The following is a 19526-nucleotide window of genomic DNA, read 5'->3' as shown; positions in this document are numbered from 1 at the left end:
CCATATCAGCTAACAAAACACTTGAAACAATAAATTTTGGAAATGCACTTAATGCTACTTAAGAAATTTATTTTTCTACAAAATTCCACAACGCACACATTAGCAAAGTATTATTCATTGGGATCGCTGCTGGCTGATAGCCCCGAATTTTCACAAGGCGTTGACCAATCATTTTCTTTGTCCCCAAGTGTGACCAATTGTCATCGAAGACCTCGTTATAACAAAGGTGAAGGTCATGCTGAACAACTTGGCTGCGATCTCCTTCAGCGTCTAGCGATATATTTTTAAACTCTCCTGGCTGAGAGAACTCCGCCGTCGTCTTAAACTAGTTTGCACTTCATGGTGTTTTGTTAACTCAAAAAAAACTTTTTAGTAAGTATATTACATTTAATTTGTTAATGTCTGGCCGTGAAAAGATCAGTGACGTCAGTCCCCTTGCTGATGGAAGAGGAAGAGCCCGTGGCAGAGGATTTGGACTAGACAGCAGTGAACAAAGGCGGCCTGGAATAAATTCAAATGCCGATCGAGTGGTTTTGTCTAATAGTCAAGCGTCTTTGACTCCTAAAACTACCGTATCTGACAGCTCAGTCAGTACATCAACGAAATCACCTCTCGACGCAAAAGCGCCAGAGTTTGTTCCTTCATCAACGAGATCTGTTAGGTCACTCCCTGAGTTATCAGTGCATGCACAAGAGTTTGTGCCTTTGCAACATCAACAAACTAGAATTATAGCGGACCATGAGCATATAATTAATTTTTTAGCATACGTACTTGAAGATTTACTATTAATGCCTAGCTCATACGAACGCTCGGTAAACAATATCACCGCATTCTTAATCCGCTGTTTAACCGATAATCGCAGTATGACTGTAGCATGTGATGTAATATTTGATTGGGCAGTCGGTACACCAAACTTCTCCTATATTTGTGCTAGATTGTGTGAGAATGTCGCTAATAAGGTACCTAATGATCATAATGGACGTTTTCATCAGCATATGCTCAAAAGATGTCGTCAGGAATTTGCAAAAGTAGATGACCTAATAGTGAACTCACCTGCTCATGCATCTTGCTTCGCAATTTTTCTTGCTGAGCTATATAGCAGAGAAGTCTTTCGAATAGATAAAGTGAAAGATGCAGTACTCGATATCATAGAAAAAATGGTGGCAAAGTTGGACAATGATCTAGCCAAAACAATCGGTCAAATCTTGAAGATGTGTGGAGCTCATTTAGAAGATGCTTTAGCTAAGAATCATGAAACATCTCGCATGGAAGCTTTGTTATCAGCCATAACAAGCAAAGTCTCTAACTCAGAAGGTAATGAACATGTTGGTTTTTTTAGGTTGAGTTGTTTCACCATTGTCCAAAATATGGTTGATGCATGACGGATTGCAACTGTGATAAGTAGGCCTATTTGTGGTGTTGCAGGTACACAGTTGAGTAACACAATGGCAGGGCTATTGAAGTCCGTGCTGACTCTTCGAGCTGCTAATTGGGGTAGATCAACTTCTCCTATACCTAATATACCTGACTCACCAGCAATCAGTAATTTTGTTCAAGAGCCAATATTCTACAGCATGACCGGAGAGCATATAACAAGAGAGCAAGCGGGCTACGGTATGATCTCATTTTTCTTGTTCATGTCTAAAGTTCTACAGTATCTTCCAGTTCTACCTCTGACGATGACAGTATCTACTGTCATCGTCAGAGGTTTATTTTAACTTAGCGGGCTAATTATTTTAAAATCTAAGTTGCTTTTGAATCATAAAAATAGCCAAAAACATCCAACAAATTCTAATCGCAGTTGAGTTGACATATCAAACATCACATGATTCACGTTATTGTGATTAGGTTTCAACTCTATAAATGATTGGTTTGACTATAATTTTGGTGTGTTTAAATGTTACTTATAGACTGAAATAATTAGACTAGTCAAAGTTTCTTTTTGAGTCTAATTTCCTCTAAGTTTCTGAGTCTAACTTGAGTCTAAGTCGAAGTTTCTTTTTTTTAAATGGACGAAGTTCCAAGAGACCCAGTCTTGAACCAATCTCTGGAACCAATCTTGCCAGCTACACCTTTGCTCGCAAACTTAGCACGCTTGTTTACTTATCATAAACTGCATTTGGTTCGCACATTTTTCCCTCACACACTGTTTGTTTTAACCAATTGTAAATTACAGCGGAGTTTGTGATGAAGAATTTTTAATTTTAAGCAGGTTGGAACTACCTTGGCTCACTTTAAAAATGTTTCTATCAATTCTGGCAATTGTTTCTGGCAATTGTGGTCTTTTTCCTCTCTCTCATTCTAATTGTAATTTAATCTAGTTTTCAGTTCAAATCGCTGGTTTGGGTTTCCTGTACATACCTTAATTAAGTGGTCTCCAATTTCAAAACTAAATTTAGTGAGTAAAAGCGAGAGCCACCAATTAGTGCTCCTTATTTATAGTTTTCCCTGTTTACTTTTTGTACATATTCATAAACCTAGCTTGTGATAAAATCGCTCTTTTTGTGCTCATTTTTCTCGAGCCTATTAAACATCCTGTAACAAGCTACGAGCAATGTTAAAGCTTATCTACTTTTCATAAAAGACTGAGATTATTTTGAAGGCTGAATTTAGATAATAATGAGTTTTAAGACACCCATCTCTATAATTCTAGATCATACTAAACATCTCCAACTTTCCTAAAGAGCTAGTATACATCACATATGTATGGGTGGAGTTTGTTGTGTCGATAGTGTTGTTTGCGAGACCAATATTGATACGCTATAAGAAAGCTTTCATGATTTTGAAAGATAGTGTACCAATCTTTATTTTGAGTACAAAATCAGAATCAGCGTATCTGACTTACTTAGAAAAAACAATAAAAGCTGTTCATGGCAGCTTTGGTTCAAGATTTAGACTAGCTTTAGTTACTAGCTTAAGTTACTCAAATTCATTGGTTACAGAAACTTAGCCAATGACAACTAAATCTAGCAACTACATGCAATGATAAATTATCTGTGCAAAAACTTTTTTATTATCCGTGTAGCGCTGGGCTTTCACCTAATCAAGCATAACTGACAAAGTAATTTTGTCATTCGCAGCTTATACACACTAATTAAGTTTCCCACACGTACCTCTGTTACATTTATTTACTAAAACGTTTCTTTGATATAGTTGAGATGCCAAAGCAGTTTGGGTACTCTGATGCTCAGTTGATCAGAGTGCTAAGATATGTTTAAAGTAGTTGATCAGAGTGCTAGGATATGTTTAAAGTAGTTGGTCAGAGTGCTAGGATATGTTTTAAGTAGTTGATCAGAGTGCTAGGATATGTTTAAGGTAGTTGGTCAGAGTGCTAGGATATGTTTAAAGTAGTTGGTCAGAGTGCTAGGATATGTTTAAAGTAGTTGGTCAGAGTGCTAGGATATGTTTAAAGTAGTTGGTCAGAGTGCTAGGATATGTTTAAAGTAGTTGGTCAGAGTGCGAGGATATGTTTAAAGTAGTTGAACAGAGTGCTAGGATATGTTTAAAGTAGTTGATCAGAGTGCTAGGATATGTTTAAGGTAGTTGATCAGAGTGCTAGGATATGTTTAAAGTAGTTGATCAGAGTGCTAGGATATGTTTAAAGTAGTTGAACAGAGTGCTAGGATATGTTTAAAGTAGTTGGTCAGAGTGCTAAGATATGTTTAAAGTAGTTGATCAGAGTGCTAGGATATGTTTAAAGTAGTTGATCAGAGTGCTAGGATATGTTTAAAGTAGTTGATCAGAGTGCTAGGATATGTTTAAAGTAGTTGGTCAGAGTGCGAGGATATGTTTAAAGTAGTTGAACAGAGTGCTAGGATATGTTTAAAGTAGTTGATCAGAGTGCTAGGATATGTTTAAGGTAGTTGATCAGAGTGCTAGGATATGTTTAAAGTAGTTGATCAGAGTGCTAGGATATGTTTAAAGTAGTTGAACAGAGTGCTAGGATATGTTTAAAGTAGTTGGTCAGAGTGCTAAGATATGTTTAAAGTAGTTGATCAGAGTGCTAGGATATGTTTAAAGTAGTTGATCAGAGTGCTAGGATATGTTTAAAGTAGTTGATCAGAGTGCTAGGATATGTTTAAAGTAGTTGATCAGAGTGCTAGGATATGTTTAAAGTAGTTGGTGAGAGTGCTAGGATATGTTTAAAGTAATTGATCAGAGTGCTAGGATATGTTTAAGGTAGTTGGTCAGAGTGCTAGGATATGTTTAAAGTAGTTGGTCAGAGTGCTAGGATATGTTTAAAGTAGTTGGTCAGAGTGCTAGGATATGTTTAAAGTAGTTGATCAGAGTGCTAGGATATGTTTAAAGTAATTGATCAGAGTGCTAGGATATGTTTAAGGTAGTTGGTCAGAGTGCTAGGATATGTTTAAAGTAGTTGGTCAGAGTGCTAGGATATGTTTAAAGTAGTTGGTCAGAGTGCTAGGATATGTTTAAAGTAGTTGATCAGAGTGCTAGGATATGTTTAAAGTAGTTGGTCAGAGTGCGAGGATATGTTTAAAGTAGTTGAACAGAGTGCTAGGATATGTTTAAAGTAGTTGATCAGAGTGCTAGGATATGTTTAAAGTAGTTGATCAGAGTGCTAGGATATGTTTAAAGTAGTTGATCAGAGTGCTAGGATATGTTTGAAGTAGTTGGTCAGAGTGCTAGGATATGTTTAAAGTAGTTGAACAGAGTGCTAGCATATGTTTAAAGTAGTTGGTCAGAGTGCTAGGATATGTTTAAAGTAGTTGGTCAGAGTGCTAGGATATGTTTAAAGTAGTTGAACAGAGTGCTAGCATATGTTTAAAGTAGTTGGTCAGAGTGCTAGGATATGTTTAAAGTAGTTGGTCAGAGTGCTAGGATATGTTTAAAGTAGTTGGTGAGAGTGCTAGGATATGTTTAAAGTAATTGATCAGAGTGCTAGGATATGTTTAAGGTAGTTGGTCAGAGTGCTAGGATATGTTTAAAGTAGTTGATCAGAGTGCTAGGATATGTTTAAGGTAGTTGGTCAGAGTGCTAGGATATGTTTAAAGTAGTTGGTCAGAGTGCTAGGATATGTTTAAAGTAGTTGGTCAGAGTGCTAGGATATGTTTAAAGTAGTTGGTCAGAGTGCTAGGATATGTTTAAAGTAGTTGGTCAGAGTGCTAGGATATGTTTAAAGTAGTTGATCAGAGTGCTAAGATATGTTTAAAGTAGTTGGTCAGAGTGCTAGGATATGTTTAAAGTAGTTGATCAGAGTGCTAGGATATGTTTAAAGCAGTTGATCAGAGTGCTAGGATATGTTTAAAGTAGTTGATCAGAGTGCTAGGATATGTTTAAAGTAGTTGGTGAGAGTGCTAGGATATGTTTAAAGTAATTGATCAGAGTGCTAGGATATGTTTAAGGTAGTTGGTCAGAGTGCTAGGATATGTTTAAAGTAGTTGGTCAGAGTGCTAGGATATGTTTAAAGTAATTGATCAGAGTGCTAGGATATGTTTAAGGTAGTTGGTCAGAGTGCTAGGATATGTTTAAAGTAGTTGATCAGAGTGCTAGGATATGTTTAAGGTAGTTGGTCAGAGTGCTAGGATATGTTTAAAGTAGTTGGTCAGAGTGCTAGGATATGTTTAAAGTAGTTGGTCAGAGTGCTAGGATATGTTTAAAGTAGTTGGTCAGAGTGCTAGGATATGTTTAAGGTAGTTGGTCAGAGTGCTAGGATATGTTTAAAGTAGTTGGTCAGAGTGCTAGGATATGTTTAAAGTAGTTGATCAGAGTGCTCGGATATGTTTAAAGTAGTTGATCAGAGTGCTAGGATATGTTTAAGGTAGTTGATCAGAGTGCTAGGATATGTTTAAAGTAGTTGGTCAGAGTGCTAGGATATGTTTAAAGTAGTTGATCAGAGTGCTAGGAGGTGTTTAAAGTAGTTGATCAGAGTGCTAGGAGATGTTTAAAGTAGTTGATCAGAGTGCTAGGATATGTTTAAAGTAGTTGGTGAGAGTGCTAGGATATGTTTAAAGTAATTGATCAGAGTGCTAGGATATGTTTAAGGTAGTTGGTCAGAGTGCTAGGATATGTTTAAAGTAGTTGGTCAGAGTGCTAGGATATGTTTAAAGTAGTTGATCAGAGTGCTCGGATATGTTTAAAGTAGTTGATCAGAGTGCTAGGATATGTTTAAGGTAGTTGATCAGAGTGCTAAGATATGTTTAAAGTAGTTGGTCAGAGTGCTAGGATATGTTTAAAGTAGTTGATCAGAGTGCTAGGATATGTTTAAAGCAGTTGATCAGAGTGCTAGGATATGTTTAAAGTAGTTGATCAGAGTGCTAGGATATGTTTAAGGTAGTTGATCAGAGTGCTAAGATATGTTTAAAGCAGTTGGTCAGAGTGCTAGGATATGTTTAAAGTAGTTGATCAGAGTGCTAGGATATGTTTAAAGTAGTTGATCAGAGTGCTAGGATATGTTTAAAGTAGTTGATCAGAGTGCTAGGAGATGTTTAAAGTAGTTGAACAGAGTGCTAGGATATGTTTAAAGTAGTTGGTCAGAGTGCTAGGATATGTTTAAAGTAGTTGGTCAGAGTGCTAGGATATGTTTAAAGTAGTTGGTGAGAGTGCTAGGATATGATTAAAGTAGTTGATCAGAGTGCTAGGATATGTTTAAAGTAGTTGGTCAGAGTGCTAGGATATGATTAAAGTAGTTGATCAGAGTGCTAGGATATGTTTAAAGTAGTTGGTTAGAGTGCTAGGATATGTTTTAAGTATCTTTTAGCACGCTGTGAAAACTCTGACTCTATTTTATATTGGTTCACTACATTAACAGTACAGTTATTATGTAGTAACATTTCTGGCCACCTGCTTTCTATGGATAAACAGCAGAGATGTGTCCAAATAACATTTTTGTTTGAAATAAAATCACATAGGAACTGATTTGACTAAAATCTGTCAAGTGGTCTAAAACAAGGTCAAGGCGCTTGCCTGATCTGCACTATTCATATTCTAACTTATTAAATAATGGTTTGTAATTTTTTCTAAACTATAGCTATTGAATTATATTTATGTATGAACTAGTGCAAGCGTCTCCATCTGATTTTCATGTCGTGTACACTTTTAAAATAAAATTGGAACTGAAGAATTATGGTAGTTTTTTTTATTACTACTGCGTTTTGTTCCTTTTACTTTATATTTGTTTACCTCCATGAAACTCTTTGAACACAAACAATATATATTACATAGCATGTTACATATGATATATCTACTTTTCCGCCATAACTGTTTACTGCACTTTCAATTGATGCTTTAAAGATGTGGTTGCGTCAAAAAGATCGATTTAATGAAATTAAGACCAATTAAAGGCTAAAACATCAGCTACAATTTGTTGTGATTTTTGTCTTTGTAGACTAATCCTGTCCATAGATATATGCGTTTGAATGAGGCCATCTTTTAAAAAGCTCACATTCCAGCTGGTGCTTCATTCGTGACGTAACTAGTGATACATCTGAAAAGAGTTCACGAGCGATAAATATAAGAATGCTTCATTAGCCAATCATCAGCACAAAATTTTTATATGTAGGTCGTAAGAAATGTTATCACTCGTAAAACGCGTTGTCTGTGATCTCAAATTTAGGGATTTTACTCTATTTATTATTAAATCGCATGGACATCGATATTTACTAAATTAACATCGTTATTTTAATGAACTACTCGATCGACACATTTTATTGACGAACAGAATTATAAAAAATTACTGTAAAGTTACTGCGAAGGTGACTCCGAGTTTTCTGAGCATCAGGTGGTTAAAGTGCTACGGAGGAAGATAGGAGAATGGAGGTAAATTTATCTTTTATTCTGAGTCTCCTATAGATATACTGTCTAGTTTACATTCAGATTACATTTCCCTGTTTGAGGTTATAATGTAATTTCCTGCGCGCGCCTGCGAGATACGTATGTACAGTGAGTTCTTGATGGCTTTTTTTTAATCCATAGCATCTAGCAATACAATGGCTTAGATTGCTGAATATACTAAAGGTAATAGTTTTAATACTCATTAATACATGTACTAATTAATAGAATTATAACTTCTTGCTATCACCAATCATCGTTTTATAATTTTTTATCGTTTCACTTAGCTACATTTGCTTCAAATTTTCATTGGCAGTTTTATCTAGTAATTTAGAATTATGATTTGACTTTAGGTGTTCATTTTTCACTTGTAGAAAGTGAAAAAAATCGATTGATCAATGCACATCTTTAACTTCCAGAACCAAAGCTTCGAATCGTTGGCTTGGCATACTTGTGCTTTTGTTAAACATTTATTCATTTTGTAAATTACACTCGCGATCTATCTAACTTCCAATTTGAAAGCTTTCAGTAGATACGCGTTAGAATGGCATATCTATGAATGACATATATTTATTGCATTTGTTGTATTGATTACAGGATGTTTATGTGGTCCCACCAGCCGAAGCAGCTTTGTCAGTGTAGAAACTGTCATAAATGGGAAAGAGAGACTTGAATGTGCGCTGCATAAACCATGATGTTTTGTTTGAGTTTGCTGCAGTAGATGAATTTGTCTTATTGTATCAGCTAAGACTATGTGAGTGGCCATGACTTGGATTGATATTTTTAATAAAAGCTTTATGCCGAAATGAAAATTTTTTTGCTTGTGAAAATTATATAATAAAATAATATTGTTGAAGATAATGCAAAACATGATTTGCAGAACATTGAATACATCATAGCCCAGTTGACACCTGTGCTGAAATCTGGTCTGATAGATGGATTTATGAAGTGCAATCAGAGCTGCATGGACAGGCACTTTTGTTTAGTACTTGAATCAACTAATCAAATGTGACCAGTGAATTTCTTTCTACAAATTAATACCAATAATGACTCAATAACGTTGACAGTCGACTATACAATGTATATGACTTGTAGGGATGCAGTTGGTTTCGCGACATATCCTTGTCAAAGCTTGTTTCACTTAGTAAGAAACTAGTTTTCGGTGTGGACAATGATATACAGCCCTTTCCAGCATAGGCGACGGGCATGATGTGGGCGGGGCTTTTGGGGAGCTGTATATCATTAGTGTGGGTAACGATGGTACTGTGCCGATACAAAGACCTTTTGCTACATAGTTTTCTTGACAGAATTACCGTAGACCGGTAGAATTGGTGGTCGGTACTCAGATGTTTACATGGCATTTAGAAAAAGCTAATATGACAAGTTTTCAATTTTCCTTTTTTGAGACATTAGTAATAATGTATCTGTAGCTGGATTAAAAATTTTATTCTAGCCAATACGAGCAAATATAAGATAAAATATATGCCAGTAGAGCCACGTAGGACTAGACTTATTGCAATAGCCAATGTGAATACGAGAGATAGAGACAGGTTGTATCACGCGTTACGTCATTTTGGGCAAGTCTGGGCATGTTTTCTTGGCCTGAGCATTTTTACCGCGATCAATTTTTTTCGATTTTAATCTTCAAATATCTTGACAATGAGATCGCCTAACACAACAAACAACATATCAACTGATAGTCAAAGAAACATACTTTCTTTTAAAATTAACTCAAATTTGACGCAACCACATCTTCAAACTAACACCAATGCGCAATAAGTTTTTTCCCCTCAAGGATAGACTGACTCTAAAAGATTTTGCATCTGTTCTGTAATTTTGTCTATAAATTTACTGTTATTAAACGCGTGTCATTACTATTGATTACTCCTTTTTTTTGTGCTCCTTATTTGTGTAAAACTTAGTAAATGTGCTTGAAAATATTATACAGACATTTCTTTTTCTCTCTGTAATCACAGTGGCTCATCACTTCTGATTTAAATAGTTATTCGTACATCTACTAAAATAAAAATTAGCCTTAGAAGCCACAATTAAACTAAGTCAATATGACATACATGTAGTTACATGTGGCATACATGTAGCATACATGTAGATGCATATGACATACATGTAGATGCATATGACATACATCTAGATACATATGGCATACATGTAAATACATATGACATACATGTAGGTGCATATGACATGCATGTAGATACATATGACATACAGGTAGATACATATGGCATACATGTAAATACATGACATACAGGTAGATACATATAACATACATGTAAATGCATATGACATACATGTAAATGCATATGACATACATGTAAATGCATATGACATACATGTAAATGCATATGACATAAATGTAGATACATATGACATACATGTAAATACATATGACATACACTTAAATGCATATGACATACATGTAGATGCATATGACATGCATGTAGATACATATGACATACAGGTAGATACATATGACATACAGGTAGATACATATGACATACAGGTAGATACATATGACATACAGGTAGATACATATGACATACAGGTAGATACATATGACATACAGGTACATACATATGGCATTACAGGTAGATACATATGGCATTACAGGTAGGTACATATGACATACAGGTAGATACATATGGCATTACAGGTAGATACATATGGCATTACAGGTAGATACATATGACATACATGTATATACATATGACGTACATGTAGATATGAGACATAGATATGACATACATCATATGAGAGAGATTAATACACATGCATACGTACAAAAAGAGATAAAGATAGAATAAGTTTAACAAATAATAAGTAGCTGGAACGTTAGTCTCAATATGGATGCTGCTGCGACGCATTGTATATATTGTACTGTATGTTAGCACCAACTTTTCCATAGTTTCTGTACCAATGATTGTTCACCAGAACGTGTCCAAATCAGTGGTGATTTTAATTATTAATGTACTCAAATACCTGAAGCAAAACCTGTTTATAGTGCTTTGAGTTAATTTTCATTTGATTTGAACAGATAAGGAGCGATTCATGATAAAGGAGGCTATTTATGATTTGACAAACAAATTCAACTATAAAAACATATTTCCTTACACTTGTGTGTTAGTGGATAATTTAATGGTTTTAACTAGTAATGAGATCTATTCTTGTTATTGTGAAATGAATATTGAAGCTAGTTCAGGTAATGTTTGTTGTAATAATGTAATACTATGAGATATGGTATAGTAATAGGTAGCAGACAAATAGCTGGGAAAGTTAACTAAGTATGACAGACAGTAGTTGTAGTAGATGTAGGAAAACTAAATTTTTGAATTCAATAGTTGCATGTCCATATTTGTCATTAATTTTGAAATTTTTGTTTTAAATGGTAAAATACCCTAGTTGAAGTACCTGCTGTTGCTTGGATGAGTTTTGCCTTCAACTTTCTGCCTGCCAAGCGTTGGCGTTGAAAACTTGCCTGCTCTAGCCATGTATGAAATTTAATAGTATATTTTCTTAGCTGAGGAGTGCCTTGATCTGTCAAGTGTCGGGGCCGGTCATGCTTATGGAGGAATTCCTGATGACTTGTCAGGGGCAAGGGGAGACTATAGTGAGTCGGAGGACCATACATTGACTGGGGAGGCTGATGGTAAGTGTAGACCTTCAGTATCAAATGTTCGAGCTCAAAGAATAACTGATGTATTACCATATATGCATAGTTTGATATTTTATTGCATTTCTTCATTGGCATTGCTCATTTATGACTCAAGTATTCCATTGTGTTGTCTTCACCTTCTCTAAAAACACACAGTACACCATATTATATCCTTAACTACTAAACCATAATAATGTCGTATGTAAGACTGAAATAATGTTGTATATAATCAAAATTAACAAAAATGCTACTTACCTGTAACTTTAAAAAAGTGTTCTAAAATGATTCTGGAAGGCTGAGACTCTGTCCAAACCTGGAATATCATTAAACAATGCAACTATCAGAGATGGCTTTCGCTGTCATGCAGTTATCAATTGGCTGGTGTGGGAATGGGATATCATCGTGTTTGTTTTAAAACAAACACCAAAGTGTTCTTGATACCTGTGCTGTCTGTTCATGTTGCAGCTGGGGTAACTCTTTCTCTAATTATGCTTAAAAATACTCATATTTACTCTTTTTTACTGCTGTTAAATAATAACTTGAGTTGTTTATAACTGTCTTTCTCCGTCTGTCCAGCCATAACAATTAAGGTTTTGAAATGAAGAGCTCGCTTCGTTCTAGATTTGAACTCACAAAGATTGCAACCGCAAGTTTTTAAACCCGCATCTAATCACAAAGCTACGGAGTTCTTACAATTCCATCACTCTTACCATCCACTGTATACCCTTCTCCCAATTGTACACGCTAAATGGCCTATTGATGAATACATTGCGCTCGCGAGTTACGACGCCCCTTTTACAAAATATTTTCGCTTATTGCTATCAAACACTATGCTTTTTCATTATTAGGGCAAGTTTGTTTTCCGCCATATGATATCAACAAAACATTTTCTCGCAATTACAATTGGGCAGTCGTTGTTCTGATTATTGATGAAATTACTGATGTGCTACTCGGTGAAATCCCTCCCACACCGCATAAAAGAGATGTTCAGCACTAAAAATGTGGTTGCGTCAAAAAGATCGATTTAATGAAATTAAGACCAATAAAAGGCTAAAACATCAGCTACAATTTGATGTCATTTTTGTCTTTGTAGACCAATCCTGTCCAGAGATATATGCGTTTGAATGAGGCCATCTTTTAAAAAGCTCACAGTCCAGCGGGTGCTTCATTCGTGACGTAACTAGTGATACATCTGAAAAGAGTCCACGAGTCATAAATATGAGGTCGCTTCATTAGCCAATCATCAGCACGAAATTTTTATATGTAGGTCGTAATAAATGTTATTACTCGTAAAACATGTCTGTGATCTCAAATTTAGGGATTTTACTCTATTATTAAATCGCATGGACATCGATATTTACTAAATTAATTAACATCGTTACTTTAATGAATTACTCGATCGGCACGTTTTATCGACGAACAACAGAATTGTAAAATTTCTGTAAAGTTACTGCGAAGGTGACTCCGAGTTTTTTGAGCATCAGGTGGTTAAAGTGCTACAGGGGAAGATAGGAGAATGGAGGTAAATTTATCTTTTAATTTGAATCTCTTATAGATATACTGTTGAGTTTACATTCAGATTATATTTCCCTGTTTGACGTTATAATGTAATTTCATGTGCGTGTGTGCGAGATACGTATGTACAGTGAGTTCTTGACGGCTTCTTTTTAATCCATAGCATCTAGCAATACAATGGCTTAGATTGATGAATATACTAAAGGTAATATTTTTACTACTCATTAATACATGTACTAATTAATAAAATTATAACTTTTTGCTATCACTAATCATCGTTTTATATTTTTTTATTGGTTCACCTAGCTACATTTGCTTCAAATTTTCTGTGGCAGTTTCATCTAGTAAATTAGATTTATGATTTGAATTTAGATGTTCACTTTTCACTTGTAGAAAGTGAAGAAAATTAATTGATCAATGCACATCTTTAACTTCCAGAACCAAAGCTTCGAATCGTTGGCCTGGCGTACTTATGCTTTTCTTAAACATTTATTCATTTTTAAATTACACTCGCGATCTATCTAACTCCCAATTTGAAAGCTTTCAGTAGATACACGTTAGAATGACATATCTATGAATGACATATATTTATTGCATTTGTTTTATTGATTACAGGATGGTTATGTGGTCCCACCAGCCGAAGCAGCTTTGTCACTGTGGAAACTGCCATAAATGTGAAAGCAAGACTTGAATGTGTGCTGCATAAACCTTGATGTTTTGTTTGAGTTTGCTGCAGTAGATGAATTTGTCTTATTGTATCAGCTGAAACTATGAGAGTGGCCACAACTTGATGGATATTTCTAATAAAAGTTTTATGCCGAGATGAAAATTTTTGCGCTTGTAAAAATTATATAATAAAATAATATTGTTGAAGATAATGCAAAACATGATTTGCAGAACATTGAATATATCATACCCCGTTGACACCTGTGCTGAAATCTTTTCTGATAGATGGATTTATGAAGTGCAACCAGAGCTGCATGGACAGGCACTTTTGCATAGCTTGACCATTTGTTTAGTACTTGCATCAACTAATCAAATGTGACCAGTGAAGTTTCTTCTACAAATTGATACCAATAATGACTCGATAACGTTGACAGTCGACTATACAATGTACATGACTTTTAGGGATGTAGTTGGTTTCGCCACATATTCTTATCAAAGACGCGTCTTGCTTATTTTACTTAGTAAAAAACTAGTTTTTGTTGTTGGCAATGATATCCAGCCCCCAAGGATAGGCGACAGGCATCACGTGTGCGAGGCTTTTGGGTGCTGTATATCATTAGTGTGGGTAGCGATGGAACTGTGCCGATACAAAGACTTTATTTTACATTGTTTGCTTGACAATTACCGTAGACCGGTAGAATTGGTAGTCGGTACTAAGATGTTTACACAGCATTTAGAAGAAGCTAATATGACAAGTTTTTAATTTTCTTTAGGCGTTTGAGACATTGGTAAAAATGTATCTGTAGCTGGATTTCAGTTATAGTGATTAAAATCTAAGAAAGAAAAAAACAATTTGCACCGGAATTGTACTAGGAAACAATGGCATTGTAAACAGGCATGCTATCCACTACACCGCATGACTACTTGACCATTCTATGGAATAATTGTGGTCATACTTATTATACCTGTCAATCTGTAATAGTGCAAAAGAAAATTATGCTCGCTTCATCTAGCACGCTTGAAATACTAGAAAACAAATGTGCCTATACATGAAGTAAAATGCTCAGACTCACATGACCAACAAGTACAGCCTGAATTACACAGAAATAAAAACAATACACAGAAATGAACTGTTTACAACATTATTGCGGAAACTCAGTTTGGATTTCCGAAAAGAAAGGAACTTGTGAAGCATCGATAGAATTTACCAAAGACTTGATACAAAAGATCACTCTATCTTTATTAATAAACTAAAGCAAGTAAATTTAAAAAAATAAGCTTGAGCAAATAAATTTTTCTCATTAGAGTTTAGAATTAATTCAAAATTATCTATCAAATCGTCTTCAAAGTATTATAACTCAGAAAATATATCAACCTTTAGTAATTAAATGTGGAGTACCACAAGGATCCATCCTTGGACCAACACTATTGTTGTTATCTACATGTATAGTCGATCTTGTAAAGAGTAGTGATAAGTTTAAAACTTGTTTTATACGCTAAAAACTTGAATAAAGATATAACTATAATAAACAAAGAATTAGACATAAACTAGAAATTCCCCTGTCATACAGCCCTTGACCAAAATGATACTGGAAAAAAAGGGTACTGATGGTTGAGAAATGTAATATTAGCAGTCAAATGGCACTGCAGTGCAATAGGAGAACTGCAATGGTAGCTGTAATGTACTGGGTGTGGGTGTTATTATATACAACAAACAGCAATAATGAAAGGAAAAGATTATATGTTTATATCTCTCCCCTGCAATAGGAAAAACGCAACATTAGAAGTAAAATGGCAAGCTGCTGTGTAATATACACTGGCTGGGGGGCTGTATATCATTGGTCATAACAACAAATATCAAGAAGTTGTGATATTTATCTAGATTTCTGTATTTATATCTAAAAAAAATTATGATGAATTTAAAAATCTAAACAGATTTTAGCTGGTTGTCATAGAAATAGATGTATATCTATAAGAAAATGTACGCCTATTACTTAATTTTGCAGATATTAAAAACGGCTTGGCAGTACCATGACATTGGGCACAGCCGCAGTATCATCAACAAATTCTCTAGAAAAATAATAACAGTAACATATTGCACACCATCGGTCACTATATACTTCGATCTTGTAAATTCAAATGATTATTTTTATAACCAAATCTCATAATAATCTTATAAAATCGAATAATTATTCTTGCAATTAAATATTGTAATGGTCTTATAAGAATCGTTAGAAAAATATCATCGTCATTTCCTTTACTTTCACAATGCTTTGGACATCAGTTGGAATACCAAAGTACTCATTATAAGTGTCCAAAATGTCATATATCTTTAAAATCAGCGAAAAAGAAACGATTACTTGCACGATTACTTTTCAGTACTTCTACGTTAATTACAGAAACCTTCGGCAATTGGACAATGCCATAGACTGGTGAAATGTGTACATTTTCCTCATGAAATGCGCATGACCTAATGGTTCTACTCTCTGTCTCACGGCCTTCTCGGCTTTTTGTTGGCCGGTCTTAATTTTGATTAAAAAATGCTTGTCAAAGTTTTAATAGCGATTTTCAGCCAAATTAATCTGTCATGTATGTATAATCCGATCAGATGGGTAAGGTTTAGGATATTGTCGACAAATTTCAATGACTTGGTAATATATTTAAATAGGTTTATATGTGTTTTGTATCATTATTATACTTAAACGACTCTACACAATAATGGTTAAATCTTTTGATGGGATTTCGGTACAAGGGTTTGGTAACGGCTGTTGACGAATAATTTTTCCGGAGTTGTGTGCGCATATGCATTTATCATAAAGCTCCCAAACAATCGCTTCGTGCTTGGTCATGGGATAAGTTTGTAAAGTTTGTTTTATTATCATTATTATTTCAGAGTTGCGTTTTTTTTAAACATAATTTGAATACCGTGTTTTGAGTTTAAACATTGTTAATTTTCCTATCACTGTTATTATCACTTAGCTGGTTTCCAATCTTCCTTTGTCAATTCCTTTATTAATCTATCATCTAACCATTATTTCATACATTGTTTTGATAAAATTTGAATCACAAAATACTTCCATATTCAATTATAGTTTTTATTTTAAATTAATTTGTTTCATATAAAACAGCTTCATATAAAAGTTGGAATACTACATCTTGCATGTGTTAAGTAATATTAATTTTCTGTGCAAAGACTTCTTTATTACTCGAACACCACCGAGTATTCATCTAGTATATACAAAGCTCAATGTTTGTTTGTCTGTCTGTACATCCGTCTGTCGAGCTATAGCGATAGTTTTAACAATGAGAAATCCACTGTAAACTGGATTTGAACTCACAACCTCCAGTTTTGCCAGCAGCCATTTATCCAATACACTACACCGTCTAACTGGCTATACCATGGAATAAATTTGGCACATACTTTGAACACATGCCAATTTTTCATGGCTTCACGTTAAACACTGCAGTTGGCATTATGCGTAAATACATACAAAAAAATCCGTGAAGCGATACCAGACCATACGTGAAGAAAAATGGTTAAACTCATATAGCCAACAAGACTATTGCAATCAGTATAGATCTGTAGTAGGCACTGCAACCGGTACGGTATGAATTATACACAAATAAACACTGTAAACAGAAATAAACACAGTACACAGAAATATACAGACACCTTCCTTTAAAAGTTAGAATAGTAAACGTTGTAATGTATGTTGATAAAAATAAATTTTTTGTACAATAACTTATTCATTGTTCGACATTCAGCTAGTTGTTTTATATTTATGCTTTAACTCTTTCACTGCAGGCCTTCTTAATGATTCGTGTTTATCATTCATTCTGTCGAGTAGCCTTTATAACGGCTCGCCTTAGTACTTAGGCAAAACACTGATCGCCAATCACAGAGTTTACAAATCCACCCAAAAACTTTGCCACAATAAATTTAGCATATTGGTTTATTATTTTGCTTAAAATGAACTAATTAGTTTTCCTTTTACTCAGAAATAACATGATAAAATCGCGGTTTCCGATTTTGGTTATTTCTGGTCATGGATGTAAAGAAAAGTTATAATCTGCGACCTAAACGTGTTTCTGTTAGTGAAATTTTTCAACACTGGACCTCAGATATTTCTGATGACTAAATTGCTATATTCAAGAATGCATGTTAGCATTTTGGTTAAATTGGAAAGATGATAGCATTTTGTTTTTGCAGCCGGTTTCACTAAACTATAAAAGTGCTCAACATTTCTTTTGTTTAGCAAATTCAATGATTCTTGTGCAAAATATTTTGCTGATTCTAACAAACTTTAAATTAAATTTTTATGACAGAAATTATAGCTTTTGCAACAAAAATACTGAGGTTACATACAAAAAATACAAAAAATTTTTGCCAACAAAAAAATTTCGTCAGGATTTGATTACATTCGAACAATCAATAAAATCCATAGAGAAAGTTGCTATTTGCTATACACACAGTCAAGGGACAGAGCTAATGTGGGTAGTTGGGTTAGAGATTGTGGGCTTTTATTATTTTGATGTATTGCCATAAGCTAATATTGGTAAGAATTGATAGAGAATTGATTTTGTCTATTTGGGCCAATTGAATTGATCGATTCATTGAAGCTAAACATTGAATAGTAGAATTCAGTTAAGGTGTTTTGTTGGGAATTGTGATTTGAATTGATTATATCTTGAAAAGAATTAAATTGAATCGGATTTAGTTTTAAAGCCTTAGAAACCTTAACGTAACCTTGGAAGTCTTAATATTTGAAACAGAAGTCCCAGTCATGCTCAAGGTCGTTGATCAGTCGCAGCCCCAGTTTTATTATATGACATTCAATTAGTGAAGCCGACAGTCAATTCATTGTTTCACTACTGTCTACTGTCACTATTGTCTGGTTACACGCTTATACCTATAATTTAGAGGCTTATAACAGCTCCTTGCAAACTTCAGGCGCGAGAGTTGAACTATATGCTCTTCAGAAATCTAAGTTCCGTTGCGATGTAAGCAGCTTTGATAGCCCTGTACCCTAGCAATGCTGGTACTAGCCTGAACTATAACTGTGTAATTCAACTTGATGTTACTAGTTGTAATGGTTGTGTTACAGATCTGGATGTGGACATTCTCGTTGTGGATGATGATGAAGAAATGACCGAGGACATGTGGGCGGCGTATGAAAGATTTGAAGCGGAGAGAGAACAGAACCTAAGAAATCATGATGACAATGCTGATGCTGGGTCATATTACTAGCTTTTACAAGTTCACTCTATCTCATCCACTCTACTGTTCAATAGCTTCAGTGTGCTATGGTTATTCTTTGTTGAGTTTGAGATAAAGTTCATCTTAGCGATAATCTTACCCTTTTTTTTGTTGTCATTGTATTGCTGCATCTGTCATTATTATAAGCTTTTCTGATTATTGCTGTTGCTGGTATACTGATACTATCCTTCATTCTAGAAACAGTTAATCAATAAATGTCATCAATTACTAAGTTGTTTACTCATTACTTTGTTTACCGGCAATGAAGTCGGTGTGAGAAGCTTGTTAGTACATAACCAAGGAACATCTAACCAACTAACTCCATCATTTACACGTAGCTAGACTCAACCGATTTCTGATTCTAGAAGCTCTATTTCTTGTATTTCTCACCGCGTGTGGCTGCCTGGTCTATAGGCTATCATTGGCAAGCCATCATACGGCAATAGCTATGAAAATGATGCTCTATTGAGTTAACTTGGTTTATGATGGGTAATAAATATTCTTGTAACTTGTACAACCAGTCTGAGTTTGTAAACATAGGAGATAAATGCAACTCGTCTTTGCAATGAAGCCACTCCACTATTATTGTGAGTGGTTGTCCTTAGAGATTGTCCAACTATATGTAAG

The 19526-nt window shown here is 34.7% G+C and overlaps 1 protein-coding gene across 1 annotated transcript; it reads left to right on the top strand.

Annotated features, from left to right (window-relative positions):
* Positions 1 to 237: 237 nt before the first annotated feature.
* LOC137408469 (polyadenylate-binding protein-interacting protein 1-like) lies at positions 238 to 19125 on the top strand. Its single transcript, XM_068095008.1, has 4 exons — positions 238 to 1314; positions 1426 to 1614; positions 11327 to 11455; positions 18748 to 19125. Exons 1-4 carry the CDS (start codon positions 399 to 401, stop codon positions 18888 to 18890), a joined length of 1377 nt encoding a protein of 458 aa, XP_067951109.1. The 5' UTR covers positions 238 to 398; the 3' UTR covers positions 18891 to 19125.
* The last annotated feature ends 401 nt before the right edge of the window (positions 19126 to 19526 follow it).

The sequence above is a fragment of the Watersipora subatra genome, chromosome 11, assembly GCF_963576615.1.
Source record: "Watersipora subatra chromosome 11, tzWatSuba1.1, whole genome shotgun sequence".
Taxonomy (NCBI): domain Eukaryota; kingdom Metazoa; phylum Bryozoa; class Gymnolaemata; order Cheilostomatida; family Watersiporidae; genus Watersipora; species Watersipora subatra.
Note: the sequence above shows the minus strand (reverse complement) of the source record. Positions and strands in the feature narration are given on the sequence as shown.

Excerpts from the sequence above, each read along its gene's own strand:
- LOC137408469 (XM_068095008.1), top strand. The coding sequence starts at position 399 with ATGTCTGGCCGTGAAAAGATCAGTGACGTCAGTCCCCTTGCTGATGGA. Across the intron at positions 1,315-1,425 it reads CAAAGTCTCTAACTCAGAAG|GTACACAGTTGAGTAACACA; the intron begins GTAATGAACATG and ends GTGGTGTTGCAG. Across the intron at positions 1,615-11,326 it reads AAGAGAGCAAGCGGGCTACG|CTGAGGAGTGCCTTGATCTG; the intron begins GTATGATCTCAT and ends ATATTTTCTTAG.